Source organism: Brienomyrus brachyistius, chromosome 4 (genome assembly GCF_023856365.1).
Source record: "Brienomyrus brachyistius isolate T26 chromosome 4, BBRACH_0.4, whole genome shotgun sequence".
Lineage (NCBI taxonomy): Eukaryota > Metazoa > Chordata > Actinopteri > Osteoglossiformes > Mormyridae > Brienomyrus > Brienomyrus brachyistius.
In genome coordinates, this window is record NC_064536.1 from 1,574,450 (window position 1) to 1,602,430 (window position 27,981).

At 46.9% G+C, this 27,981-nt stretch overlaps 3 protein-coding genes across 13 annotated transcripts in view; 2 read left to right on the top strand and 1 right to left on the bottom strand.

The window, feature by feature from the left end:
* The first annotated feature begins 75 nt into the window (after positions 1-75).
* Positions 76-12,864, top strand: sall2 (spalt-like transcription factor 2). The gene is given in 4 exon segments (XM_049011519.1): positions 76-4,248; positions 6,974-9,528; positions 9,530-10,522; positions 11,314-12,864. Coding segments are annotated over 4 exon segments (3,975 nt in total). The 5' UTR covers positions 76-4,172; the 3' UTR covers positions 11,665-12,864.
* Positions 12,865-16,736: 3,872 nt separating this feature from the next.
* Positions 16,737-20,811, bottom strand: c4h14orf119 (chromosome 4 C14orf119 homolog). The gene is made up of 3 exons (XM_049011775.1): positions 20,302-20,811; positions 19,068-19,484; positions 16,737-18,792 (listed from the first exon to the last, which is right to left on the bottom strand). The coding sequence occupies exons 2-3, from the start codon at positions 19,479-19,481 to the stop codon at positions 18,619-18,621; spliced, it is 588 nt and encodes a 195-aa protein (XP_048867732.1). The 5' UTR covers positions 19,482-19,484; positions 20,302-20,811; the 3' UTR covers positions 16,737-18,618.
* Positions 20,812-22,771: 1,960 nt separating this feature from the next.
* acin1a (apoptotic chromatin condensation inducer 1a) overlaps positions 22,772-27,981 on the top strand; it is a 28,050-nt gene continuing 22,840 nt past the window's right edge. For all 11 annotated transcript variants that reach the window (XM_049011496.1, XM_049011500.1, XM_049011501.1 and 8 more), the window contains exons 1-3: positions 22,772-22,954; positions 25,870-25,935; positions 26,501-26,612. In XM_049011496.1, the coding sequence (XP_048867453.1) occupies positions 22,817-22,954; positions 25,870-25,935; positions 26,501-26,612 (316 nt within the window). In that variant the 5' untranslated portion in view covers positions 22,772-22,816. The remainder of the gene's footprint in view (positions 22,955-25,869; positions 25,936-26,500; positions 26,613-27,981) is intronic.

A 27,981-nucleotide genomic window follows, 5' to 3' on the forward strand; every position in this document is an offset into this window, starting at 1 on the left:
AAGGGAGCCCGACACACAGGCCGCTTTCTCTAAATACAAAGAGAAACGGGAATGGGAGGGGTTGGGGGGAGGATGACAGGAAGACGGGAATCCAATTCTCTCTTTCGATACCGCATAGACCCCTCAACCCTCCCCGCCTCTTCTGGGTTTCCGACAAACAACAATACCCTAATGTAGTTACGGGAAAAATATATATATATATATTAAATAGTCCCATTTACGACGAAGCTACAAATAATATATCTTCACAGCGTCCCGAGCGGACTGTCTCAGAAAGGCGACTGCGCACCTTGGTAACTAGACGCCGGGAAATGGCATTGTTGATATCCCGGCTGAATACTAGCTAATATTTTATCGTCTTTAAACAATTTCCAAAGAGCTGCGATTTTGGGTGAGTAATTTACGTTATCCCATCTGACTTTGTCATGACCAATCGATAGTAACAAAGAAACTTACGATCTATTACGGTCATAAAAATTTATTAATCATAACTTCATATTATCATAGAGCGGAGAGGGATGCAACAGGTAGCGTGTACAGTAGAGGAGCGGTCTAAGTTATTGAGCGGAGTTCGCTGACCCTTTTGTGAAATTATGCGTAGTATTTTTCTTCCGATAACAACGCTGCAGTTTTATTTTAACATACAGGCTGACTTGATGTATTTCACTTGTGCTTATTTTTAATAAATTTTCATTTAGTTAAAAAAAAACGGAGTTACTACGAACAAGCGATGCCTATCCATAAGAAAGCGTGTATCGATGATTATGATAAATAACTGCGCTGGCAGTGAAGGAATCTTAAATACATTCAGATGGGAAACTTCCAAAAAAGAAAATTGGCCTTATGCATATCTGACAACGTTCAGCTTAAACTACCCTCAGTACGACAGTTGTTATATTCATCCATAAATGTGTTACTTCGTAAAGTATCAAAGGAACCGTGCAGTATACAGACAAATATGTGATTGTTGCTTTTACTGAATGATTCGTTGTAATATGCATTAAAAATTCTGGTATTTTTAATGAAATTGATATATATATTTCTATATAGAGTAGGTTCAAAAAACCAATTGTGTTCAAATTTTGGTCTGTTAAAATCCCCATGAAGAAAACGAACGATCACTTTGGTCATTAACATAACCATCCATTACATTAATGGCGTCAGCGAACAATGAACTAGTGGTGGAATTATCTAACCTACCTGCTTCTGTTATGGACTGCAATGTCACGAACCACAGTAATTTACATTTGCTCAACGAACGCTCAATTAGAATGTCATTTTGTTGCCTTTGTGCTCATTAAATATGGCTTTTCCGTTTCTGCTGTAAATTCTCTACCAAAGTTAATAGTATTTTTTACCATTTCACCATTTGAATCATCTGCTCATCCATTTCCGTTAAACAAAAAAATTGACCCCAAACACACAAACAATCTAAGCACCTAAAGATAAATAAAATAAAGAGCAGGAGATAAATGACAGTTGAAACCAGGAACAGAGATTCAAAGTTGCTTTACTAGAGCATAGTGTGGAGGGTAACGGCAAACATGATTTGCGGCCCAAAGATGGCAGGTCCAAATTTCCAGATCGCACTGCTGTGGTAGCCCAGGGTAACTGTTTGATCCGAATCCCTTTATTGCACGGCTGTGTTATGTGATCGCTGTGCAAATACATCCTGTGCTGTTTCACCAGGTCTTGGGACACGAACTGTCCAAGTTTGTCCCAGTTGCCCCAGATACTGCTGAGCAAGTAGAGAATATCAAAACCACGATTACTATTTCATAAAAAAATAATCTTCACAATCAAAGCAACTAACAAATTCAAGCCATATAATATTCAGGTGTTTTATTTCGTCATTTATTTTATTTTATTTTCCATGACACAGTCCAATACAAAACCAAAAACAGATGGATGGATGGATGGATGGATGGATGATCAGTTTTGGCTGGAATGAGGGTAATATCAAGAACTACTGACTGTTTAGCAGTAATCAATTACATTTTATTTACATGTTATTCACGGTTATTGTTATCTAAATTATGCATTCTCTTTTTTTGTATTTTGAAGTGTTCAGAGGCGTTTAAACCATTTAAGAGTAAACAATATGAGTAAAAGAGTGACCAAAACCCAACTAAAAGCTTGTTTAAATAAGAAATATTTATGAATAATTTTAACTAATAAGACATTGGATAAAATATTGTTGGTATTGAATTCTTTTTCTTCAGCCTTTCAGTGTCCCTCTTGTTATTGCAATGTCGAAACACCTCACCGCAAATTCGCTATTAGGGGACCCTGTAGTGCCACGCTTTTATGTATCCCAGTGAACATATCTGTTGTAGAGATTATTTCGTGTAAATGACGCAAATTAATTAATTCATTATTTAATTAGCAAGTCCGACTTTCGGTAAGTGCAGCAGTTAAAATGGTCGCACTAATGACTTTCAATTTCAGGTTGCAGCTATCCGCTCCCCCTTGCGGCAGTAAGTGGAACAGTAAGTGTTCCGGTCTTACTCGCGAAGTTATACATTAACCTCATTTTTGAAGGACATCGGATGTATTTGTTATTATTCTCTCTCGTATCATGACACATAGCAGTGTTTAATACGACATTTCAATTGGAATACGTGCATTTTTTATATTAAACAAACTCGAGTAAGTGCACACATTCGGTATTAATAGGTATTTTATATATATAATTTTCTATAAATTTTCCCGTACTACTTTGTTGGAGGTTTGTGGGTCGTTGTGCCCTCCGGTGTAAGGGTGCATAAACTACGACTTAAAAAGTACAGACTTCTTTGCCCCTCTGTATGTCTCTTATTCCACTTCCACGTGGTATGGCAGTAGGTCCTGGGATTGAAAAGGGGCCATTGTGCAGCATGTCAGTAGCACAGTGTATCCCTTGAGGCTCCGAGAGATATGCTCACCCGAGTGTGTCCTGACCGCCATTGTTACGAATTCTTACCCATTCACTAGCTTTTAAATAGAGCTCGGGCAAAAGTACGCAAGTGAAGAGAGGAGGGACCCCGGACAGGCGCACTCTCACACATTGCCTGGTCTACATAGATCGCTGCCCATATTCTCAGACAGATTGGAACCGCCTTCTTTCTGTGACATAGCGCCTTCATCTTCCTGAAGTTCTGAACCCAGAGATCACTGGCCAGATTGTTTTTACCCATTATACAATAAATGACATAGTAAAAAAAACTATTTATACCCTTATAATAATTCGCAACAGCTATATATAGCACATGTCATAATTAATAATTTAATTGTTACTAATATCAAAATACATGCGGAAACCATTATTCTATTATAAGATTATTTGTTAATAACAGTATACATGAGTAGGGAACACAGACAGCAAAGACAGCTATGGAGAAATTCTGAAGAATTGTTTTAGTATAATAAAACGTCCAGACTTTATATTGCTGTATTAAATTATAAGATCAATCAAACTATTAACGCATTTGTTTTGCAGGCTATTTTACATAATCATTGATTTTTGATGTTGTTTGGGTTTAGCTACAGGTAGCCGGTTCAAGTGCTTAGTCATAAAATATATCATTAAAACCACTATGCTAGTGGATAGCCTTAAGAACCTGGACACAGACAATACGAAAGGCAATTGGCCGTGCTGGTCTCTGTAGTATAACTCGTTAAATATTGGTTTATAAGTGGCGTGGTATCTCATAAAAGCGCTAGGTGGAGTGAGGGGGAGTGTGGGGGAAGGGAATTAATTATCCAAAAAGTGAGAGAGATGTTGTTCCTCGCTATTTAAATGCAAATGTTAAGAGAGGACAAGAAGACTGTGTGTATGTGTGTGTATGTGTGTGTGTTGGGGGGGGGGGGCATGGTGGGTAAGTTGGGAGAAAGAGAGGACTTGTTGAGAAAAACAGCCACACATACATACACACGCGCACTCGCAAATTCGCACGGCAGCTATAGATGCGGACAGCAAAGCTGCTCTATTACTTTTGAGCTTAATCACAATGGACGTGGTGCTGAACCGTTACTGTAACTTCGCTTTAAGAGTGGAAAGAAACTTTTTGGCGATATAGGGGGTTTATAGTGTGATAGAAAAGAAACTTTTTGGGGACGCTATTTGGAGTTGGTCCAGCGTGTGAAGTATTGTGCTGGCTGATGCCCCCTCTCCCCCGGTGCCCTCGTGAATCATGTCTCGCCGGAAACAGAAACGGCCCCAGCAGCTCGTGAACTCGGTGCTCGGGAGCACGCGGATACTGACGCAAGGTGAGAAAAATCCCCTTTATCGGCTCTCTGATTCCCATACTCTGATGTTCATATTACTGCAATAATAATAGGCTAATACCACGGATATTTCAATATGATTTTGTTCAAAAATTGTTAAATGCATTGCAAGCAAAGTCCAGTTCATTTAATTACGTTTATATGCAGATGTTCATGTAATGTTTAATGCTAAGAAAATCTTTTTAGATATATTTGTAGTTGGTGAAATAATTAGCGGTATGTTTATTAAATATTAAACTCTAAATTTAAACAAGTTTTTTTGTACATTTGCTTTATTTTCAATATAATTTGTTTAATCGTCAAACTTAAAAAAAACACGCATGAAGTAGTTGTCACAGTCACGATATCATACGTGTGGGAATTAACAGCTATAGCAACTTTTATAATCGATTGTTAGGGGCGACACGGTATAGCCATGCTCACATATATCAGTTTATGCGAAACAGACGACTATAAGAACGGTTTTCGGACATCACGTGTAATAAATCTTAGGGAAGCAGGTATTGTTTCGCTGGGTGGGGGTGGCGAACATGTCATTAATAGTCGATGGGTGTTCGAGATCCAGACGAGGTTATAATCCGCTATGTTCTGATATTTACTTTGAATCTGGTCTTGTACTCGTGCTAGAGGCAGGTAACGACCTGCAGACGTGGAGCCCCAACTATAATGATTGCGGCTGCAGTCACGTTCATTGCTTGACTTAAAAAACGCTCCGTTATTGCCTTGAATACGCAAAAGGTGGTAGTAAAAACACGAATCCATTTAAAGCTGCATTCCACGTTTTATAATGTGTGCTGGTGGGTAGGTGAGTGTCAGTTTAACGGGAGTTTTATGGCTTTCCCTGACTTCTGATCTTTTTCATTAGTTTTTTTTTTTTTTGGGGGGGGGGGGGGGTAAAGGGGGATTAATCTCTCTTTTCTCCTTTTCTTTCTGCCTTCTTACGTTTTACTTTTCTCCATGTTACCCCTGCTTTCCTCTCTATCACTCGCTCTTTCTCCTCTGATATCCATTCAGTGAGGGTGCTCATATTGCCAGACCAGGAGAGAACAGACCACCCAGTTAGGAGAGAGAGAGAGAGAGAGAGAGAGAATGCTGAAGATTCAGTAAACGTGTATGAGTATCAGGGACAAAAAAAAAATGCTGGGTTGTTGAGGGCGAAGAGTGACACGGAGTGAGTAGAGAAAGAGAGAGAGAGAGAGACAGGAAGGTAGTGTGACAAAGAGATGGAGGAATGTTAAGGAGCAAAGAGGTGTGCTGGGAAATTGCCGAAACTGCAGCAGCATGAGCTTCTATTGTCCTTCCGGGCCTTTGTGGCTAAGCAGTGAGCCGTGAACAAGCGCCAGGACCATGAACACTGTGTGTGTGTGTGTGTGTGTGTGTGCGGGGGTGGGGGGGGGGGTCCCCATCACTGTGAGCAGGTGTAGAGCCGCACGGTCGCCGCTCACACAGAGACGTTCGTACATGGCCTTTACACCATTTCCTGAGCTGGGGCGTGCGGGCGTGCGTCTGCTCGTGCGCAGCGTGCAATTCGCCGTGCGTGCACGTGTGGACTGGTTAGCACAGGTGCCCCTGCGCGCTTTCGCTGAGCCGTTGGGTTCAGTTCTCAGCTTCCCGGGGGCCGTGCGGCTCCTTCCCGCGCCTTGTCTGTCATTCGCTTGGCGTGTTTTCTTTTGCTCGCCGCTCCCTCTCTCTGCGGAGGACTCTGAAAGAATGTGACCCCCGGCACTCCACGGGTCAAGTCTGTTAGCCAATCACAGCGACTGGACAGCGGCCAAGACCCCTAAATGAGAGGTGACCTCTGACCCTGTGGGGTCAGGGGGGAAGGGTGGATAGAGAGATGAAAGACTCAACCAATGGAATAGGGGGTGGGTTAAGAGGGGTTAGAGGTTGCCGTGGTGATGTCCATTGTCCTTTGCAATGTGTTGCCGTGGCAGCAAGGTTGGCTGTTAGCGTTGGTGGAAAGAGAGATGGTGTGTGTGTTGGGGGGGGGGGGGGTGGCTGTTATGGGTTGGATGGATGATGAGATAGAGAGGAATAAAGAGATAAAGACTGTGGAGCTGAAGAGCCAGCTAAAAATATAAAAAAGCAAAGCACACTGGAGGAAGAGTATACTATTGTGTACCATGGTATAACAACAGCTCGATGAGGGATCTGGGCAGGTGAGTGCAGGTTTTAATAGAATAAATAATGGACTTTACCTGGTGACAGATTAACTTGAAGATGCATGCAGAGAAGATATACATCTTCAGTACCCATATACTGATGTTTATAGTTAAATTAATTAAATTCATTAAAGTTCATGAAATGCAGTTTTGTTGTTGGACATTGTTCTGGATCTCCGTCAAAAATGTGATGTGGCCCCTTGATCAGAATGCTGAGAACCCCTGCTTATGGGGTGTGTGGAAAGGGTTGCAGAAACATTTCGGCTTCTCGAGTAGAAGGCGCACTACATATTTCACAACCCCTGCGGTACTCAGCATTTCAAGATGTCCAGCAATTTGCGTGATGTGTGCTAGACATCTTCAGAGAAGGCAGCCTGACTGGGAGAATTTTCGCTTTTTTGTCTTTGCTTTTGGACAGAATCAATGTAGAAGTGCTTTCATAGTCGATAAGCCACTTTGGAAATGCATGACGCCTGCGACGATTCTTGGAAACAAGCTTGACATAACCAAGGTATCTGTTCTGTCTCTCTTTTCTGTTTCCTCAGATGAGCAGGTGGCCGTCAAGTCTCTGTCTGCCTTTCTAACGGCAGACTCCGCCTCCTCTCCGCTGCCCGACGGCCAGCCTCCCCTAGCGCCCTGCCCCTCCCCTGGTGGCCTCCACAATCCTTCCCTCCCCACTGAGAGCTTCCCTGCCTCCCGCTCTCCCAACCAGCCGGCCCCACACCCTGCCTCCCTGTCAGACGGTCCCTCCTCCCACTCCCCGGACATCCCCTACCCCTCACTGTCCTCACAGGCCCGCTCCCCGACCCAGCACTCCTCCAGCCCGGCCTCCTCATCCCAAAGCCAGGCCCGTTCCCTCATGGCCTCCCCGAAGATGGGAGTTTCCGCCACCACCACCACCTCCTCCTCGTCGTCCTCCTCCTCCTGTGTCCCCCCACATCCGGGCAGCCCCAGCCCGGTGCCCGAGGGCCCCCCCAGTCCGGTCACGCCCGCACCCAGCCCAGGAGAGCCACCACGTCCCCACCTGAGCATCGCTGTCATCCTGGAGGAGCTGCGGGTGCTGCAGCAGAGGCAGATCTACCAGATGCAGATGACCGAGGAGATCTGCAAGCAGGTGCTGCAGCTGGGTGGCGTGGCGTGTGGCCTGGACTCACCACCACTGCCTCAGCTCTGTTTGGAAGGGGGTGATGGCGCCTCCGGGCCTCCCCTGCCCTTACCCACACAGCCCACTGCGCCTCCTCTCCTAGCCTGCTTTCCCTCCCTTTTGCCCCAAACTGTGTCCAAGGCCAAGACCCCCCACCCTATGTCACATGTCCTGCGCCCGCTGAAGCCACAGTACGAAGCGGTGGGTGGCACCGCCGTCCGCGCTTATCCTGGAAACATCACCCGTGCATCCTCTTCATCATCCTCCGCTTTGTCCTCCTCGGTGTCCTCCTCCTCGAGCTCCACGGCTACCACGTCAGCCTCCCACTACCCGCTCTCGCTGGCCCTGGGGATGCCCCCGCGGTACCTGCACGAGAAGTCGCCCAACACCACCTCCGCCAGTGCAAGTGGTCTACCCTTCTTTACCCCACCCCTGCCGGCCTCCACCTCGCTGCCAGGCCCCTCTCAAGAGCCCCAGCAGTCTGGGTCCGGGTCTGGGGGCCCTGCAGGGTCCTCGCTTGGGCGCCTGTCCCACGCCTGCCGATTCTGCGGCAAGCTTTTCAGCAGTGACTCGTCCCTGCAGATCCACCTGCGCTCGCACACTGGCGAGCGGCCCTACCAGTGCCCCGTGTGCCTCAGTCGCTTCACCACACGCGGCAACCTCAAGGTCCACTTCCTGCGGCACCGCGAGCAGAATCCCGAGCTCTCCCTCTCCCTGCTGCCACCCTCCCTGTTTGGGGCGGGTTCTGACCAGTCCCAGACGGCCCCCAGCACCCTGCCTGCTGTCCCCAGTGTGGCACAGAAGCGCAGGAAGCGCCGCAGTGAGGATGACGTGTTCGGAGAGGGCTCCGAGGGTGGCACACCGGTTGCTGGCTTCTCACTAGGCTCCACCCCTGGGGCCCGCCCACCCCCAGCCACGCTCCCCCTGCCGCCCAGTGTGGACCTGGCTCTGCTCTCCACAGCTCACTCCCTGCTACAGCTGAACCGTGCAGCAGCTGCAGCGGCGGCGGCCGCTGCTGTTTCCTCAGGCTCAGGCCCTCCTTCCTCCTCCGCCTCCTCCTCCTCCTCCTCAACCATATCTTCATCCTCCTCAAGTCCCCTGGCATCCATTGCCAGCTTGTACAAAGGAGCCAAGCGCTTCGATGAGAACACGCCCCCGCACCCCGCTATGCTGCCCCACTCCGCCTACTCCCAGCTGGCCCACCTCCCGAAGCTCCTCTTCCCCACCGCCCCCTCCCAGCATCACCACCCTGGCTTGGCCCTGCTCCGCCCCACCGGCCCACCCCCACCCGGGTCCCACATCTCCGGGCCGCACCCCCAGCTCACTTTTCCCTTCTCCCCCTACCCCAAGGCCCAGACCTCCTCCTCCCCCTCTGCCTCCTCTTCCTCTGACACCTCCAAGCTGCAGAAGCTCGTGGAGAAGCTAGAAAAGGAGCCACAAAAGCTTCTGGAGGAATCCCAGGCCTCAGGCTCCAGCGAGGCTGTGCCGAATAGCACCACCACTGGCACCGGCTTCAGCAGTAGTCTCCCCATCACCACAGCGTCCAGCTTCAGCAGGGAGATGATGGCAGCTTTGGGTGTAGGTGGCGGCACTGGGGTGGGCGGCCTGGGCGTGGTGGGTGCCGGCCCACCCAACCTGGCGCCTAATCAGTGCGGCACGTGCCTACGGGTGCTGAGCTGCCCTCGGGCTCTTAGGCTGCATCAGGCCACCCACCTGGGTGAACGGCCCTTCCCCTGCCGCCTCTGTGGCCGCTCCTTCTCCACCAAGGGCAACCTGCGTGCTCACCAGGCCACACACCGGGCCCGTCCCCCAGCCCGCGCACACAACTCCTGCCCACTCTGCCAGCGCAAGTTTACCAACGCCCTGGTGCTCCAGCACCACATCCGCATGCACCTGGGAGGCCAGCTACCACCAGGGGGAGTCGATCCACCACCTGATGTTTCCCCCCAGGTCGAGTCCCGTTTTTTTTAGCGTTGGTACTGGTGAGCTACTTGGTTCCGGACCCATTGCCACCAGCAGTCAGTGTATTGGTGCAAACCCCTTCTTGGGGGGTGGTGTCACACCTTTGTCTGTCAGCATCACCCCTCTCTCTGCCGAGGGATCAAACCACAGCCCTTCCGGCTCCTCCAGCCCTGATCTAGTCCCCCCAGCCGACCTGAGTCCCGACCCCACCCTTAACCCATCCGCTGACCCTGTTCCACTGGGCAGCTCTGAACCCCCAGTGCTGTCTGCCAGTGTGCCTGTCTCCAGCTCCAGAGTGCCCTCTAGTGAGGACTTCCAGGCAGATCTAAAACCCAGCATTGCTCCCACTCTGACGGGTCGCTCCAGTCCTGCGCCCAGCTCTCCTGCTAAGACCGTCCTGCAGAAGCATAATGAAGGAAGCGAGGCCACACCCCCCAGGGGCACCAAGTCCAAACAGGAGGATTCCCCTGAGACCCCAGGCCCCATTGTCACTCTGCCAATCCTGCCCAGCAATCGCAGCCCTCCTCCTGGCCCATCACCAGACACCATGGACGCCACCGGCAGCGAGCCCAAATCATGTGCCGAGATCCGAACCTCTCCACATCCGCCCCTCCCTGGTCCTGCTGCGGCCCCAAACGCTGATCCACCTGAGCCAGCGGTGGAGCCTCCCCTGGAACTTACCCTCAGTGGGGCCCCAGTGCTAAAGAGTGACATAGGGCTGGTGCCCGAACCGGAGGCTCCACCCACAGACGCAGTGTGTGGGGGACTCCCCAAATCTCAGGGCGTCCTGGCACCACCTGCCCCCTCCAGGAAGGAAGCCAGGGAAGGCATCATTCTCAACTCGCCCCCCAGGGATGACGGGGGGAGATTCAAGGCCGTGGGGGCAGATGTCCAAATCACCCCACCCTCTGCACCGCGACCACCTGAGAAGAAGACCTACTGCTGCTCCGAATGCGGCAAGGAGTATGCGAGCCGTAGTGGGCTGAAGGTAAGGCCTGGGGAGCAGCCTATCCGGAATATTCGAAAGTGTAGCGCTTGCCAGTCAGAATCCTTGGCACTGACTAATACAAGAAGCTTGCATTAGTCAGCTGCAATAGCTCAATTGGTAGCACATCAGAGTTTTAAATTGAGGGTCCAGGGTTTAAGGCCCATCTGCTACTGTAGATATAAAGCCTTGTCCTAATAATGTAGCAGTCTGGGGTCCAAATCCTGGGGAGCCTATTGCCAGTGCAACCCTTCCTGTTGCTTTGGATAAAAGCTTCAGGTAAATTGAATGTAGTCACAAGTTAAGGAAACATTGGGTGTTTCTTCATATCAAGAAGGCAGAGATCATAGTTGTGGTCTCGGTAAGACTGGTATTACTAAGTTTGGGCGCAATGAGTCATAGGATTTGGCGAGGATGTATCCTTGATATTTGGGGATTTGTACCATCCTCTGTACTTCTGTTCTTAGTATTGGAACTGGCCTTCAGCAATGGAAGACGACATAAAATGGGTTAATGAGAATACAAGTACAGTCAAGTATGCTTATTGAGAAACACCCATTGACCAGGAGTTCCTGATATGCAGTAACTGACATGAAGGTGTGCTTGCCATCCTGTTAGGAACAAGCCTGGCTATCTAAGCTAATGCTACCTTTTGAAAACTACCTTCCAACATTTTGTGTGATTCTTAATGTCGTTTGTGCCATTGCCATAATGACCTTCTCACGATACAATTCGAGTCGAGCATCTGCATGTGAAACCATGCGCGGTTTTAATGGTCAAACGTTTGTTTTCAGGGCCACATGAAGCACCATGGGGGGGTGGTGAAGACACCCCGCCAGGCAGCCCCTCGCCCTCCCCGTGTGGCCAGCTCAGCCTCTGCTGCCCCCACACTCACCCCCACGCTCACCCCCACCACCGGCAGTCCTGTGAGCTTCTGGAACCAATACCAAGCCTTCCTGACCAATAGCGGCGACCCAAAAGAGGAAACAGCTCCAGGCCCAGCCAATGGGAGCCAAGGAGAAGATGCCGAGATGCCACGATTGGCTGAGTCGCCCAACAAGCCTAAGACTCGGGAGGATTTGCAGATTGTCTCAGAGGAGAACAGGAACGAGTCGGTTAGGGGGACTGAGCCCGAGGGGATGTGATGCCCCTGGGAAAGACTCTGCGTTCGAGAAATTTGATGTTATTTTCATTGCTTTTTGTTTCTATTAACTGGACTAGTTGGTCCAATAGTTAGGTGCTGTCTAAGTAAGCTGATAAGCTAGTTTTATTACATAGTGAATTGGTCAGCATGGTTGTTAAATCATTTTGGAGAAAAAAATGATGAAAGAGGCGGGAAGACACAGCAGAGCAAAGGAAGAGCAGGGATCAGGTGACACAATTCATGATGAAGTACTACTACACAACTAGAGACAAGATGAATTTAGACTCTTAGATTACTTAGACCTTTACTGGGTTCCTGACACTTCGTTCTATAACCAGAGGATTAAAAAAAGGGATCTGTCTGAAAACATTAAGAAGCGATCGAAACCGCACCGACCTTACAGGGAAAGGCCTTTATCCTGATATTTTCTGGTCCGGGTTCCCAGGGGAACCTTGTGGTTAAATCTGGAGCAGGATGCTTAACCATAAGTGCTCCGGTTAAACCCCCAGTTGTATTTAATGGGTAAACAGTCAATTTGTATAAAATCAAGCAGCAAAACAAGAGTAGCTATGAGGTAAAGGTGTCTCTCGTTGTGCTTCAAAAAACTGGGGTCACCGTAACGTGTAAATTTGACCGAGGCCATTGTTTCCTCGTATATAACGACAGGCTGTTATATTGACATTGTGTTGTGTTTATTTCCTTTGCTGGACAACCCAGCAACATGACTGGTGGCTATAACGATGTGAGCGGCCTCCCATTGAGGCGCCGATGGTTTCTTGTTCAGTATCCCAGGCGCAGCGGTCAGAATCTGCTGGCTATCTGTCAGTTTATGGAGGTCACGTCCGATCCTGTTGTTATGGACTTGGGCTCACATTCCGGACCTGAGGTGTCACCGCGGGTCCGACTGCGGCGGCCATGGGGAGAAGTTTGGGCTCTTGCCCGAAGCGCCTGTGTGAAAACGGACGAGCGAGGGACAGTTTAGCGGTAGAGCAACAAAGGCGACGTTGTCCACATATTGTCTTTGCCTGCGACTTCCTGTGTCTTGTCCTTATGCGGTTTCCCGGTTCGTTCCGTAGTGATGTTGTTACCCTGTATTTTAGGAGCTTCCTACAAGTGCTTTTCTGTTAAAAAAAAAACTCCCATCCTGTGACTTGTATTATCAAGGTATGTTTAATGTTCGTCAAGAAGAAGAATAAAACAGTAATATTCACAACTGTCAGAGGGTGGTTTTCTAGACTCTGCGGGCTAAGTTCAGTGGCTGAATTTACACAGATTTACACCACAAGCATCTCCTTAATGGACAGCTGTGAGGAAAAAGAGGGTTGATTCATTTACTGTAGAATTCCTCAAAATTTCCAAACATAAAAGAATGAGTGTTGCTCATTATATGCTTATTATGTATAATTCATATATATATATTTGTATGTCTTAAGCAAAACACATCAATATAGATATACTGGGTCTGTGTGTGTGTATATATATATATATATATATATATATATATATATATATATTTTACTAAAAAAATAAATGTCATATTTTGGTGGCCCAGCGGGCCGCACTGTCACCTTACATTTCACTGAGAGCTCGCACTCTCTCGTGTCGTCAGCCTGTTCTCTTCCACACCTCTTCCCTCCCACAGCCCAAAGACATGCAATTAGGCTAATGGTTGTCTCCAAACTCTGTGCGTTTGCCCTTCAATGGAGCAGCATCCCGGCCAGGATGAGCCGCTGCCTGGTGCCCTTTGCAGTCTGGGATATGCTCCAAGGCCCCCTGCGGAAGATGGATGGATTCCTCACGCTCTGGCACAGTAAGCCGCCTTTCTAATTAGAATGTTGTAACTGCTACATATTTTGTAATTGGTCTTTCTCGGGTTCCTGCCCTGTCTGTGTACCTTTGAAACCACAGTGTCAGCTTGACCTGGCATAGTTCCATGTCCGATTTGATATAGTGACGCTTAGTTTTATTTAGTTTTGCCACGTCCGTGTCACTCCTGAGCCAAGTGCGGCTCCCCTCAGTGCGCAGGATGTGGTCACATGGCTAGAAGAGCCGGACTGGGTCCCTATAATCCCGGCGTTTCTGAAAGGACTGCAGTGTCAGTGTCTCAGGAGCCGTGCATGTCTGTGTCAGGGAGCCTGTGCCTGCCTGTGCTCGCCCTGCGTCTCCCTGTGAGCGAGCGTGAGATAGTGTGTCTTTGGCCTAGCTCTCTGACTCCCCCCCCCCCCCCCCGTTCTTCCTTCCCTCTCTCAGATCACCTCTCATGCGGTGTCCCTAATCCCCCCTCTCTTTCAACACAATTAAATGGCTCTCTCCTTCTGTGTGCTTGTGAGTCAGAGCGAGATGGAGGGGGGGGGGGGGGGGGGGGGGTGGGGGATAAGGAAAGAGCCTGGCCAGCTGTCCCCCCCCCACCCCCCAAAAAGAAAGCAGCTCCTAATCTACACAACCATGACAACGGCTAGAAGCAGGGACAGGCATTCTGCTCTGAACAGTGAGAGAGTGTTATAGGTTTTTATTTCTTGGGTGGGGGCTGGCCTGGGCGGTGGTGGGGGGTGTCTAATGTGTGGAGCTGGATCGACTGCGCTCCAATTGAGAATCTCCCCACGTGAGCTCTGTCAGAACATAGACAGCGACTGACATGAACTGAGGGAGCATGTAGCGTAGCGTGCTTAGCGCTGATTATATACTGCATGTGCACGTTTTACACTAGAAAACTAAACCGGCAAACACATGAGCTAGTAAAGACGCACCGATTGAAATTTTGTGTGATTTTTGAATGTGAGATATACTTTAATGCTCATCTTTTGCTTCAAAATCTCACATTCCTTAGAAAAGATAAAAAATTGAAATCATATACTTCTGACAGATATGGTTGAACGGTTGTTCGGTTAGCGGTCTCCCCATTGGGGCCCATAGTGGATAGCACTAAGAAATAAATGCAGGGAAGAAGGGTACCAGCACCCTGGTTTATTTAAATTAGACCATCGGCAGACCTGTCATTCACTGGCCCTCTCTTCAGACTGGTGCACCGTCTCTGTGAGTCAGTCTGTCAGTCATTAAGCTAGTCACTCACATGAGTACCATGGGGATGTTCATACCTACTAGATTCTTTTTCAAAGCACTTCTCTGTCAATATATATGTTTTGGTGCATACTGGCTTGCAGATTTTGATATTAATAAACGTAATAGCATGCATATATCAAAACGCACTCATACTCTGATGAATTTGTCTCCCCCATATGGCGCTCTGAGAAACTGCGGAATGCTTACAGTGACTGCTGCCATTTTCAAGTCCATCAGTGTCCGTCACCTTTAGGTTGCAACCATCGCCACCTCGAATTCTGCAGACATCCTCAGTATCAAAAAACAAAGGTTGACCTGAGTGACACACGGTGGAGGCATTTGGTACTGCAGCTTCTAGTAATGAAGTGACCTTCTAACACGCCATATGGAAAAAAGTATCCTGTCCATTACACTTACAGGAACTTCTATGACATCCCCTTCTAAATCCATAGGCATCAATATGAAATGTCTCTCCCTTTTGAAGCTGTAACACTTGCCACTCTTCTGGGAAGGCTTTCCATAAGATTTTGGAGTGCGTCTGTGGTTTTTGCCCATTCATCCAGAAGAACATTTGTGACGTCAGGCACTGCTGCTGGACATGTAGGCCTGGCTTGCAATCTCAATTCTAGTTCATTCCAAGCGTGTTTCATGGGGTTGATGTCAGGATTTTGTGCGGGCCAGTCAAGTTCTTCCACAGCAAACTCACCCAACCATGTCTTTATGGACCTTGCTTTGTGCACTGGGGCACAGTCATGTTGGAACAGAAAAGAGTTTTCCCCAAACTGTTCCCACAATGTTGGAAGCATAGAATTGTCCAAAATGACTTGGTATGCTGAAGCATTAAGAGTTCCCTTTAATGGACCTGTGGTGTCACCTAGCCCAACCTCTGAACAACAAACCCATACTGTTATCCCTCCTCCACCAAACTTTACAGTTGGCACAATGAATCAAGCAGGTAACGTTCTCCTCGCAACCGCCAAACCTAGACTTATCCATCAGACTGCCAGACAGAGAAGCGTGATTCGTCACTCCACAGAACACGTTCCCAGTGCTCCAGTCTACAGGTGTGGTGTGCTTTACACCCCTCCATTTAACACTTGGGCATTGCGCATGGTGATGTAAGGCAAGGTGATGCATCTGCTCGGTCATAGAAACCCCTTCCATGAAGCTCCCGGCACACAGATTTTGTGCTGGAGTTAATGCCTGAGGAAGTTGGCAACTTTTACACACTATAGCCTCAGCACTTGGTGACCCCGCTCTGTTACTTTACGTGGCCTGCCACTTCATGACTGAGTCTCTGTTGTTCCTAACCACTTCAACTTTGCAAAAATACCACTTACAGTCGACCACAGAGTATCTAGCAGGGAAGAAATCTCACAAACTCACTTATTGCAAGGGTGACATCACATGACAGTATCACGCTTGAATTCAACAAGCTCTTCAGAATGACCCATTCTTTCACAAAAATTTGTAAACATGACTGCATGGCTAGATGTTTTATTTCATACACCTGTGGCAATTGGTCTAAACGAAACACCTAAATCCAATGATTAAGAGATGTGTCCCATTACTTTTGTCCAGGGACGGATTACGGACCGGGCCAGCGGGGCTGCTGTCCAGGGGCCCTTGGGGTGCAGGGGGCCCATGGGGCCCCTAGCCCAAAACAATTTGCAACACTTATCAACAATGTATTTTCGTTTGTCTATTTTAGAGGGCCTACATTCTTTGATCCTCTGCCTACAAGGGCCCCTGACCCTATAGGGAGGGAGTTTGGCTGCCAAGGGCCCTTGAATTGTGGTGGTTGTGGTGGTGGTGGGCCCTCGCGAACGTTTTGCCCAGGGGCCCACACAACCCATAATCCGTCCCTGCTTTTGTCCATATATAGTATCTACAGAACTGTTAAAGTGTAAAACTTCAGTGTATACTTTTTGTGGAAATTTTATCTTACTGTTATAATTGTTACGTTTATTTTTGAATATACGTAGATGCACAACAAAAACATTTATGCTGCAATTGGTAACAAAAAACGTGACTTTATTGATTAAACAAAACTGTACTGTAAACCCAAAAATACATGCACAGCCCCTGACATTTGGCAATATTTTATTTTCATTATACTCCGCCCAGGAGTCAACTTGCATATCTTTACTTGTGATGCAATGGTACTCCTCCATCCATCCAAAGAAAGGCAAGTCCTAATAGGGTGTCTATGCTGTTCTTAGTGTTGTATTATGTGGGTGAAAATATGTGTGCATTCAAATGTCTTACAATGTGCTGGTATCCCACCTAAAGAGTTCTTTTGTGTTATGCTGCGTGTTTGCAGAGATAGCTTTGCAGTGGTGTGGAACCTATTTAAATAAGCAATTATTTAAAATCACTGGAAAGAAAAACACCCCCATATTCTCAAATTCCCTCCCACAGCACGCAAGATGCGTTGTTTAGATGGATCAGTGTCTCTAAATTCTCACAATAAGCACATAGCAGCTTGCGTGTTCTGTCACGAAGGGGCATTTCAAACAGAATATACCCCAGCATGTGCCCTGTGCCCCTACGGAGAGGCTCTGGACTGGCTGGAACCCTGCACTGCAAAATCAGTAATGGGAGAAAAATAAACACACGAATAGGAAAAGTGCCTCAGAGTTGCCAATTAGCATTAAGGGTCAACAAAAAAATTACAGAGAAAAAAAATCAGACTTAACCTAGAATTTGACACAAAACACAGAAATAATGGCACATAATGCCGCAGACTAGACACAGCTATCGGCAGATATACACATACTGGTGAAGTAAATGCCAATGATTAGTGATGGACAAAATGGCACCCCTATGAACCATGTGCTGTATTTTTTCACCCCACTAGGTGGTGCTGTTGGTTTGCTTTGGTGCATATTTTATGCCCTTATTTACACAGAAAATTAATGGTTCGTGAAGCGTGATTTCATCCATTACTACTTTGCTTATCATTTTTGCCTTCCCAGACATATGCAGTGATGTTTTTATCCTCAAAGCAGAATCTTTATTAAGAAAACAAAATTCCACAATATTCAAAGACAATGTAAACGGTCATAATTTCATACAAGAACATATTTTTGCTGGAACCCTTCAATGAAACTCTTCTGTTGACATCAAAACAGATAAAAATACTCGGCATCTGCTCTCGCTGATTCTTCTCGTGTTCATCAACAGACAGGAAACATAAAATGCCTCGCCGGTGACAGCATTTGAAGCCGCTGTGTGGTGCACCGCATTTGTACTCAAATGCACATTTGGAGTCTTGCTGGATGCAAAAAAAGCATGGAAACCCTGCATTTACAAAACAGAGGCTTTGTGTCTCGGGAATGACATCACCATTCGTTTAGTAAAACGTCTTCAGTGCCGCCATTTAGGGACAGGCTTGGACTCTCTCTCTCTCTCTCTCTCTCTCATGGGAGGCTGCCAAGATGAGCGCAGCCTCTCTGTGCACTATTGCATTTCTGCCACTGCAGCGTACTGCGCCGGGGCATACATACAGGCGTGCAAACCTGGCACTGTGAGCATTTCCGCGACGCGAATCAGAACGCGACTCAGCATATGTGCAGTGCTTTATCAATTCTAGCTGCTATGCATTGTACTCTTGTAATATAGTCCCCACTGAATTGAGCCCCAAATGTAACCACCAGCTCTTTATAGATTACTGGGGTTTGCACCCAAGAGAACCATCCCCTTAGCGTTTCGCTTCACCTGTCATCTCTGCATTTTTTCAAGTACAGCAAAAGAAACCTGAATAATGAAAGGTCTTGTCACATGACCCTCCCCTCCAGTCACATTGTGCCAAAAGTCATTTCTTCTCTTGCTGTTTTTATGTCACTTCCCACCATTGGCAAGAAACTCCAACCAGCCACAGGTAGCGCCCCCCTCATTCTCTGCCTGCCGTCCCAGCCACGGCTCTGTAAAAGAGGCCAACAAACGCAGCGTCCTGCTCCTCCAGGCTGTGAAGAAAGGTGTTCCGCTCCTCCTCGGCCCACGACTCGAACCACTGAGACCACAGGCGCAGCTGGCACTCGAAGATGCTGGGTGGGCGATCGCGCACCTAGAGTGTGGAAAGGCAGCGTGTAAGCCACGCCCAATCAGAGGACATAAAACCGCCGCCCAATCAGAGGACGTATGACCGCCGCCCAATCAGAGGACGTATGACCGCCGCCCAATCAGAGGACGTATAACCGCCGCCCAATCAGAAGACACTGAGATATATAGACATAAATCCACTCAGAGAGATGCAGTCAGGCTGATATGCCTCATGCCTTAGGTGACACCTCTTATGCCTTGTGTGTGGGGGGCTGTACTCGGGACGGGGAGTAGAGGCACCTGCAGTGTGTTGAGCTGCTCCAGCAGGGTGCACACCTTCCCTGGGACGGCCTTGGCCAGCAGATCCTGCAGGAAGCGCTCCTTCTGTGCCGGCATCCAGCCCTGGAACCAGCTAAGAACGCACCTCTGCTCCTGCAAAGTCACGTAGGAGAGGGGCACCGGGTCCCCCCTTGGCCCCAGTTCCAGTGAAGTGCTGGACAGCTCCCCCAAGCTAGGGGGCACTGTGGAGTAGGGGGGTGTGGGGAATTCGGAGAGGCTGAGGGAGGCTGTGGGAGGCTGAGAAAAAGGCCAGGCCTGCCCGGCCGTGGGTGCAGTGCCCCGTGCAGCTGCAGAGGGACCAGTGCGTGTTGGAGATACACCTAGAGGTGGTGGCTGCACACTGGAGCTCTGCAACACTTGAGAGAACCAGGACATTCTCTAAAGACAGGGAAAAACAGTCAATTAACATGCCATTATAATAGAAGGTTAACGATAGGTTAACGGGCAATTCTAAGTTGGCGCTGTAATTGTGTGTGTGTCCTGCAGTGTGTTGGCGACTGTCCAGCATTGGCTCCTGAGCCTAATGTTCCTGGGATAGGCTCCAGTACCCCCCCCCCCCCGTTGGGATTGAGTGGTTACAGTGATGGATGGTCAGCATAGTTCTAGATAAGGTTACTAATATGTATACAGGTTAGTATGGCTCAAAACATATTCAAGATAATTGGCAGGTTATAAATCTAACAGACTAAATCAATTAAGTTACGCGTATTTCCGGTGCCATGCAGTGCCATCGATTTCCTTAGTAAACATCACTGTAATACTGACAGCAACGGAGTCGAAATTGGGATGGAGCGGAGGTGCAGCGTGATCTTTGACTGGGGAAGGGATTTTAGCCCATCATGGCCGCTTTTAAAATCCCGACACGATGCTTTTATGGAGATGTACTCGAAGACAGACCAGTTTTCCATCGTTGTTTTAGACATAACGTAGCTTCGTGTAAATAGGGTGTAATTAGACTCGACTCCCCCTAATTAGATACCTTATGGAATATATTTGCCATTTGTGGATTATGAGTTGAAAAACAAAAAGTGTTGTTTTAATAAACAGGTATCTATTAAAGATATTTTGTCTTAAATCATACATATCGTCAGTACTACAGTTTTAGCTAGCTTTTTTGAAAGATCAAGATGGCTGGCCATGGGGAAAAAAATCTGATATCGTAATAACTGTTTTAAGGGAATACAAAACAACTCACCTCTGTTTATGTACTTCTGAAATGTATTATCAAATAATTGTCTGCTTGCGCTGGTTCCGAAGTGCAGTCCGATCGTCTGAAACAATACTTCCTGATGTCTGATTACACACCGAAAGCATTTCGGGGACTAACCGTAGACCTCTTCAGATAACCGAGTCTCCTTGTTCGTTTTCGCTCCTCCTTATATCGCTCCTTTCATCACCCTTTTCGACATATTAGATAATAAACAATGTTACTGTTGCAAACTGCGCTACATCCGGTAGCATCCAGCGATCGGCCGGGTCATGTTGCGCTGACCGTATCCGGTGCAGCCGTGCAGGCATGGCGTGCATTGCGCGATGTTACAAAACAAGTCCAGCTCATATTCATTCTCCGTTATTCTTATAATAATTTACGATGGCCCTAACTTTCTTGTAAAACAAAATCAAATCATTTCCCCCCGTGAACCATAACCCTCGAAGCCACTCAATTGGTAGCATTCTGGTGGTTTGGGGGCGGGGGGTTGTTACACCTTTTGACTGTGTGTCTGTGTTGTCATGCATATATTTCTTTGTGGGCACCAAATCTCCTTACAATGTGATAAAAACCTGTTATTTTTACCTTGTGGGCACCGTTTTTCCTTAAGAGGCTGTGAAATCAAGATGTATTTTGTTTGGTTAATTACGCTTAAGGACAGGGTTAGGTAGAGGTTAAGGTTCTTGTTGTTGGGATTACGGTTTTTCCCATAGAAATTAATTAATGGACGGTTCCCCACAAAGATAGGTATACAAACATCTGTGTGTGTGTGTGTGTGTGTGTGTGTGTGTGTTGTATTTTATATATAACGTGTGGGGCCAATTCTTACTGTGATAAGCACATGTTATTTTGACATTGTGGGGATATTTCTTCAGTCCCCACAAAGGGAAATTAAAGTTTATAAAAATCACTAATACAGTCAAAAAAAAAAAACAAAAGATCCCTAAACTCTTGTGTTTTTGTTTGATTACTTATTGTTAAAGTTAGGGCTGGCTAGAGGGTAAGGGTGTCAAGTCAAGTGGTAAATGGCAATGGGATATCCTTGAATCATTCATTCACATCTCACTGAAAATCGTTTCCCTCTGCCAGCAATTCAGACATCACAGAGAAGAAAAATTCCACCCATTCATTACCCAACTGGTTATCCAAAGGAACAGTGGTTCTCAACTGGTTTAGCCTCAGCACCCATATTATTCCTTGGTTAGAAAGTCACATCCCAAATTGACGGTTAAACCTGACGACAAGGGCGATGGGGGGGGGGGGGGGGGGGGGGTGCTGGGGTATATATATTTTTTACCCACTGAAAATAGCCTCCTGACCCACCCCTGCAAGAAACAAAGGACACGGGGCAAGGATACACCTTGGTTAGGATGCTAGTCCATCACAAGCACAGACACACAGATTCGGTTATTTACACCCTGCTTCGTGTTTTGGGGAGAATATGCAAACTCTGCACACACAGAGCCAGGAACAGAGCCAAGGACTGAAAAGAGAACAACTGAGATGTGAGAGTACAGTACTAACAGCAAAGGTTCTGGTCCACTAAAACACAATCAAATGATGGATTCCCTAGAAGTCTGCAAAGGACCAGCAACTGTATAGTGCTGGGTTTGGAAATTATTTTGTATTACCATGGCAATCGATCACCAGCGCCATTCCCCCAGGTACTGCAAGCAATGAACCCCAGACGACCCTCGCTGGATTAATTGCTCTTGGGATATTAACTAGGATCAGCCAGACACCTGTGCATGCTTTAGTTTTTTTGTACTTTTTAAGCTCTCCCTTAATGTCCTGTTATTGCTGGTTTGTGGTGTGATTTTTGTACAATAAAATACTTATAATTGATCTTTGCTGCTCCAAGTCTTGCTTGTTCCTATCTTGGGGACACTTTCTGCCCAGCAGCCTGTTATAAACAAGAAAGAAAACCCCCGAGGTTCTTAATTGTGGTATTTGTCTCACTTGTACGTCGCTTTGGACAAAAACGTCTCCTGAATGAAGGTTAATGTAAAATATGAATGCAAACTCATGACCCATTTGTATATAAAAACGAACATCCAGTAGGCTATGCTGAATGCTTGGTATATTACACGTTTTAATGACTTAAATCCGTTTTTACCAGCTTTTACATATATCTTATGTACAGAATGGTGTATCCTATTGAAGGTACAATAAAATACTGAGACAGTTACACAGTATGGCTAAGAAATTAACGTGCATGAAATGGATATGCTGATAGCGGAAGACGTTACACATGCTTAGATTGCTTAAATCGCGTGTGGTTACCTATAATTAAATATTATCAACCCGATCGTTTAAAACATTTACAATATGTGCATTTACTATGATTTAAATTCAGAAAGTGTAGATTTGTGTACGCGCTGCTGGGCAGCCGCGTTCCCAGCGCTCTCTCCTCCTCTTCCGGACGCTGCCAAGCGATGACGTCGCCGGTGGAAGCCGCTGCAGCGGCCGGAGCTGGAGACCGAGCGAGGGGGAAAGCAAGATGGCGGAGCTCGAAGACGTTACGCTGGATGGAAGGCCTCTTCATTCGCTCCGGGTGGCGGATTTAAAGGCCGCCCTGGCGCAGCGAGGCCTCTCCAAAAGCGGACAGAAAAATGCCCTCATCAAGAGGCTCAAAGGGGTAAGCTAGGGCGCTGGTTTCGGCGCGCCGCACGAAGAAGTTTTGGATTTGGACTGCGGCGGCTAGCTGGAGCGAAAAGCCGAGCGACAGGCCGAGCGTCGGCGGCTCGGAGGGGAGGGCGGCCGCTCGAGTTTGTTTGTGTGTGTATTTGTGCGTGTGTTTGGAAAATGACTCTGTTATTGTGGCGTTTTTTCAGAATAGTTCCCAATACCGTTGCCCCGGGGATGGTTGGCTAGCTATATTTAGCTAAAGTTCGCCTGTCGAGCTAATCGAAAAAGCCCTGGCAGAGACTGTGGGCTGCCCTAACGTTAGCCGTCTCTCTGCGCTTATGTGTGTGTGTGTGTGTTTTTTTTTTTTTTTTTTGCATGTCAGTTTTAGTTAGTTTTCGAGTAATCGGCGGGATCGCGCTCCCTGCGACCTCGCGCGGCGGCGGGGGCGCGCCTGCCCTCGGTATGTTTACTAGCCGAGTGGCTGGTTCGCGTGCCGTATAAACTGGGCTGAATTTGTGGAGTTTAGTTGGATGCGTCCGGGAGCGGCGCCGTCGACGGGAGGGAAAGTGCGCTGCTGCCCGGGGGCGCGCCGCGCTCGTCTCCGCAAGCGAGCCGCAGTTTGTCGTAGATGACTTACCAAGCATAATAAGTGAAACCATATTTTTGCATGTCGAATTTTAATAGTGGATAGTGTTTTTTTTATATATATATTTGTATATATTTTTGGTCATCTAGAAATTTGTTCAAATACATGACAGCTATGACGGCCTGTCTGATTGACTACCTGTTTACGCGTTTATTATGCTGGTGTGTGTGTTTTTAGATACGATGCACTAATTAGTATGTCATTCAGTGCAGTAAGCAGCTACGATCGTACGGTAGTTGGATTTTTACCTGTCGGTGATTGCTTTGTAATTAACTGGCTAAACGTTCCTGCTGTGATGTAGCTGCATGACATACGAAAAGAGAACCGCCGAGTATATCTTCAACGGCTTACCGATGTAATACTTTAATCATTGAAAGGGAATTGCTTTGCTGTGCTTAATTGTGACGTTGTTGTGTCGGGACAGCACAAAATGAAACGTTTTTTATTTATCGAATTGGGATTCGAACGGTAAAACCTTTCATGGGATTAAGTTGATCCTTGTTCTTTTTCGTCACAAATTAATGTTCCACAATTTATGCTGCCTTTGCTATTATCCATGACCATGCTACAAAACCACGTGTTGCCAGTATTTAATTTTCCAGCGCAGGAAATTCGAAGTACCCTGTTACGTTAATATTAGACCGATTTGTCGCCATTGAATTGCCCTTGCAAGTTGCGATAATTTTTGCCACATTTGAAACCTAAAAGTACAGTTGAACTAAATCATTAGAATTGTTCAGGGAACAGTAACAGTCTTCACAAAACAAATGGGTGTTATAATTGGTGTCAGGGACTGGATTACTGCCCATACATGTGTAGCAGCTTAAATATTTACCTAAACGTAAATGCAAGCTGCTATTGGATAGTGCCGGGGGTCTTCTAGCAAAACTCTGCTACTGACTATGAAAGATGTTTGTTTTTGTATCTCGAAACATAACCCTAGTGTCAGATTAGTAAGGAATGTACAGGTGCCCCATGAGGTTGATTATAGGATCTTCTCGACACATTTTCCTCTAGCACCATTTCTTAACAACGTACTTTGATCACCTGTTAAAGTCTGAGTGCTGGGCCGCAGGTGCTGTTTTTGTCATTTGAAGTGAAAGGGTAGGTGGGTGGGACTCTGCAAATATTTAACTTCACCGAAAGGCATTTTTATGTTTCCCCGGTGTGTGACTTTCCTGCGACGGCACAGAGGCGCTAATGAGTGGTGACTGCCTTTAAGTTTCAGCGGGTAACATTAACCCGTAATTGTGACACGACCCTGATACTTGATTTCGGTTTTAGACAAAAATACCACCCGGGGTTGTGGGCGTGGTAAGATATGCTTATTCCCCAGGCACCGGTGAACCATTCCTCGTTACTATACTGATGACTTAGAAATAGTCAATGTATTATCTTTCGATGTTTTGGGGGAGTATAGTGGCTTTGCCTTGACCTTGAAAATGTTTTTGTTTTGCCGTTTTGTATGCTAGGGCTCCATTCCTTTAATACTTTATTGATATCAAAGGAAGAACATTGTTATGGACGATGTGCCTTTGAACTTCTCCTGTTTGTCCAGTAGCTGCTTCAGGATGAGGTGCATTTGGGGCCTTATTTATTATGCCGTCTACTTTTTATTTCTGGTTAACTGTCAGCTCTGTAGCTGCCGGTGCATCTTACCCTTTCATTCCAAAACATTGTAAACAAAACAAACGACTCCTGTACAGTTCCCCTTATATTCTACTGATGCACAAGCACTGTGGTGATAGACTTCCTGACAGCTGGAATTAAGTGTTGCTGGGGTTGTGTTTGGGTTGCATTTAATTATCATGTCGGGTGGAAGGAAAGACTGAGATGACTGCTGGTACAGGAAGACAAGCAGTTGCTATTAAACAGTTTAGCATTTTAAGTGGCACAGTACGAAAAGGAGTATGGGTGTATCCCATAATAATCCTTGAAAAGGATTAGATAGAAAGGGTGGTAGAGCTTCCCCTGCTGTGGGCATCTACTAGGTGTTCAGTTTGATTCTACTGGGTCACTAAATGTTAAATAGAATTGCTCTGTGTTGTAAGCCATGTAAGTCATCAGTTGTTTTATTTAGTTGTTTATAAGTCTTTAGACAGGTAGGGGCATCGTGTCTAGATGTTCCGTTCACGCACCTGCTATGACGTTAATTGTAGCATGAAACAAAAACGTGGTTGCCATCGAATGTGTTATAGTAATTTAAATATTTTAGTCATTGGAACTGGTGTGTTCTCCATTCTGTGAGCTAATTGAGATGATGCTGTGCCGCATTTCAGGCTCTGATGTTGGAAAACCTTCAGAGAACCTCTACACCTCACATTGGACTTCAACCAAACTCCCAGGTGAGTCTCACGGGGAGCCACCCACCTTGCATTGGCGTTTTCATGTTGTAGTTGGGAGTGGGATGAGCGTGAGTACTGAAAAGCTTGCAGGCTTCTTACTTCTAAGGACACTTGAATGTTTGTTTTTTTTCTTGCCGTTGTGGCACCTGTGTAAACAGAGGATTTTGTTGTTCCAGATATATGCAGTGTATCTTGTGTAGAGCAAAGTCTCTATGTGTAGTTGATTAACAGCAATGTATTTATAAAGCGAGTTTACCGGTTTGGGGTAGAGTGTGGCCCAGTGGGCTAAACCTCTGTGTCTGTGATCGTGAGGTTGCCGGTTCGATCCCGGCCTTGGCAGGATAGTCACATCTGCGACACTGCAGACACTGTGTGCCACTGCAGGTGGCTTCCCTTTACTGTCAAGCTCGCTCTCACCTGCATATGTGCTTGTGTGTCATGGAGATCGACATGGGTAGGCGAAAAGAGAATTTCCCCACAGGGATCGATAAAGTATTGTTGTTTTGTTTCATTTCTTTTTGTTTAATTTTAACTTGATTTCATCCCTGTCTGTGTTGTGTTCTAGATTGGGGAGGAGATGAGCCAGAACAGCTTTATAAAGCAGTACCTGGCCAAACAACAGGAGCTCCTTAGGCAGCGTCTGGAAAGGGAGGCTAGAGAAGCAGCCGAGGTCGATGGTGAGACCACCTGTGTACCCATCTGCCTCCCGCATTACCGTCGCATACTGTATACCTTCTCTTACTATTAGAGCAATCGATAACATTGTTTAATTAAAACCTTGATAAATGGTACGTTTTTACGAATTGTGACTTGGAATGATTCCCCATACAGTTCCATGCTTTACTCTTCTATGGGTGCTTCCCACCGCATCAAGTACTATACTTTTAGTATGGTACTTTCGCTTTTCCATTGACTTCCGGTTGAGTACCAGTACCAAAATTGCCAAACCAGCCGGGGTACTTCTTTGATACTTTGCGGGGGGGCCTTTATCGATTGATTATGCAAATAGCCTGCCACTGAAACACAATACAAATGCCGCCTTGAAAGCAGTTGTGAACTCAGAAAATAATGATAAACGAAGTAAGAAAAAGATTTATTTGTAGGAACAAACACTACATTGCCAAAAGTATTGGGACACCCCTCCGGATCATTGAATTCAGCTGTTCTGGCCACTTCCATAGCCACAGGTGCATAAAATCAAGCACCTAGGCATGCAGACTGCTTCTACAAACATTTGTGAAAGAATGGGTCACTCTCAGGAGCTCGGTGAATTCAAGCGTGGTCCCGTGATAGGATGCCACCTGTGTAATAAGTGCATTCGTGAAATTTCCTCACTACTAAGTATTCCATGGTCAAATGTTAGTGGTATTATAACAAAGTGGACAACTCAGTCACAAAGTGGTAGGCCACGTAAAATCACCGAGTAAGGACAACGCATGCTGAGGCGCACAGTGTGCAGAAGTCGCCAACTGTCTGCAGACCTCCAAACTTCATGTGGCCTTCAGATTAGCTCAAGAACAGTGCGTAGAGAACTTCATGGAATGGGTTTCCATGGCCAAGCAACTGCATCCAAGCCTTATATCAACAAGTGTAATGCGAAGCGTCAGATGCAGTGGTGTAAAACACGCCGCGACTCCAGAGAAGTGCAGAGGTGTTCTTTGGAATGATGAATCACGCTTCTCCATCTAGCAATCCAATGGACGAGTCTGGGTTAGCTGGTTGCCAGGAGAACGGTACTTGCCTGACTGCAAGTTTGGAGGAGGGGGGGGATTATGGTGTGGGCTTGTTTTTGAGAGATTGGGGTTTGGCCCCTTACTTCCAGTGAAAGGAAGTCTTAATGCTGCAGCATTCGAAGCCATTTTGGACAATTTCATGGCCCCAACTTTGTGGGAACAGTTTGGGGATGGCCTCTTTGTATTCTAACATGACTGCACACCAGTGCACAAAACAAGGTCCATAAGGACATGGATGAGCAAGTCTGATGTGGAGGACCTTGACTGGCCTGCACAGAGCCCTGATTTCAACCCGACAGAACACCTTTGGGAT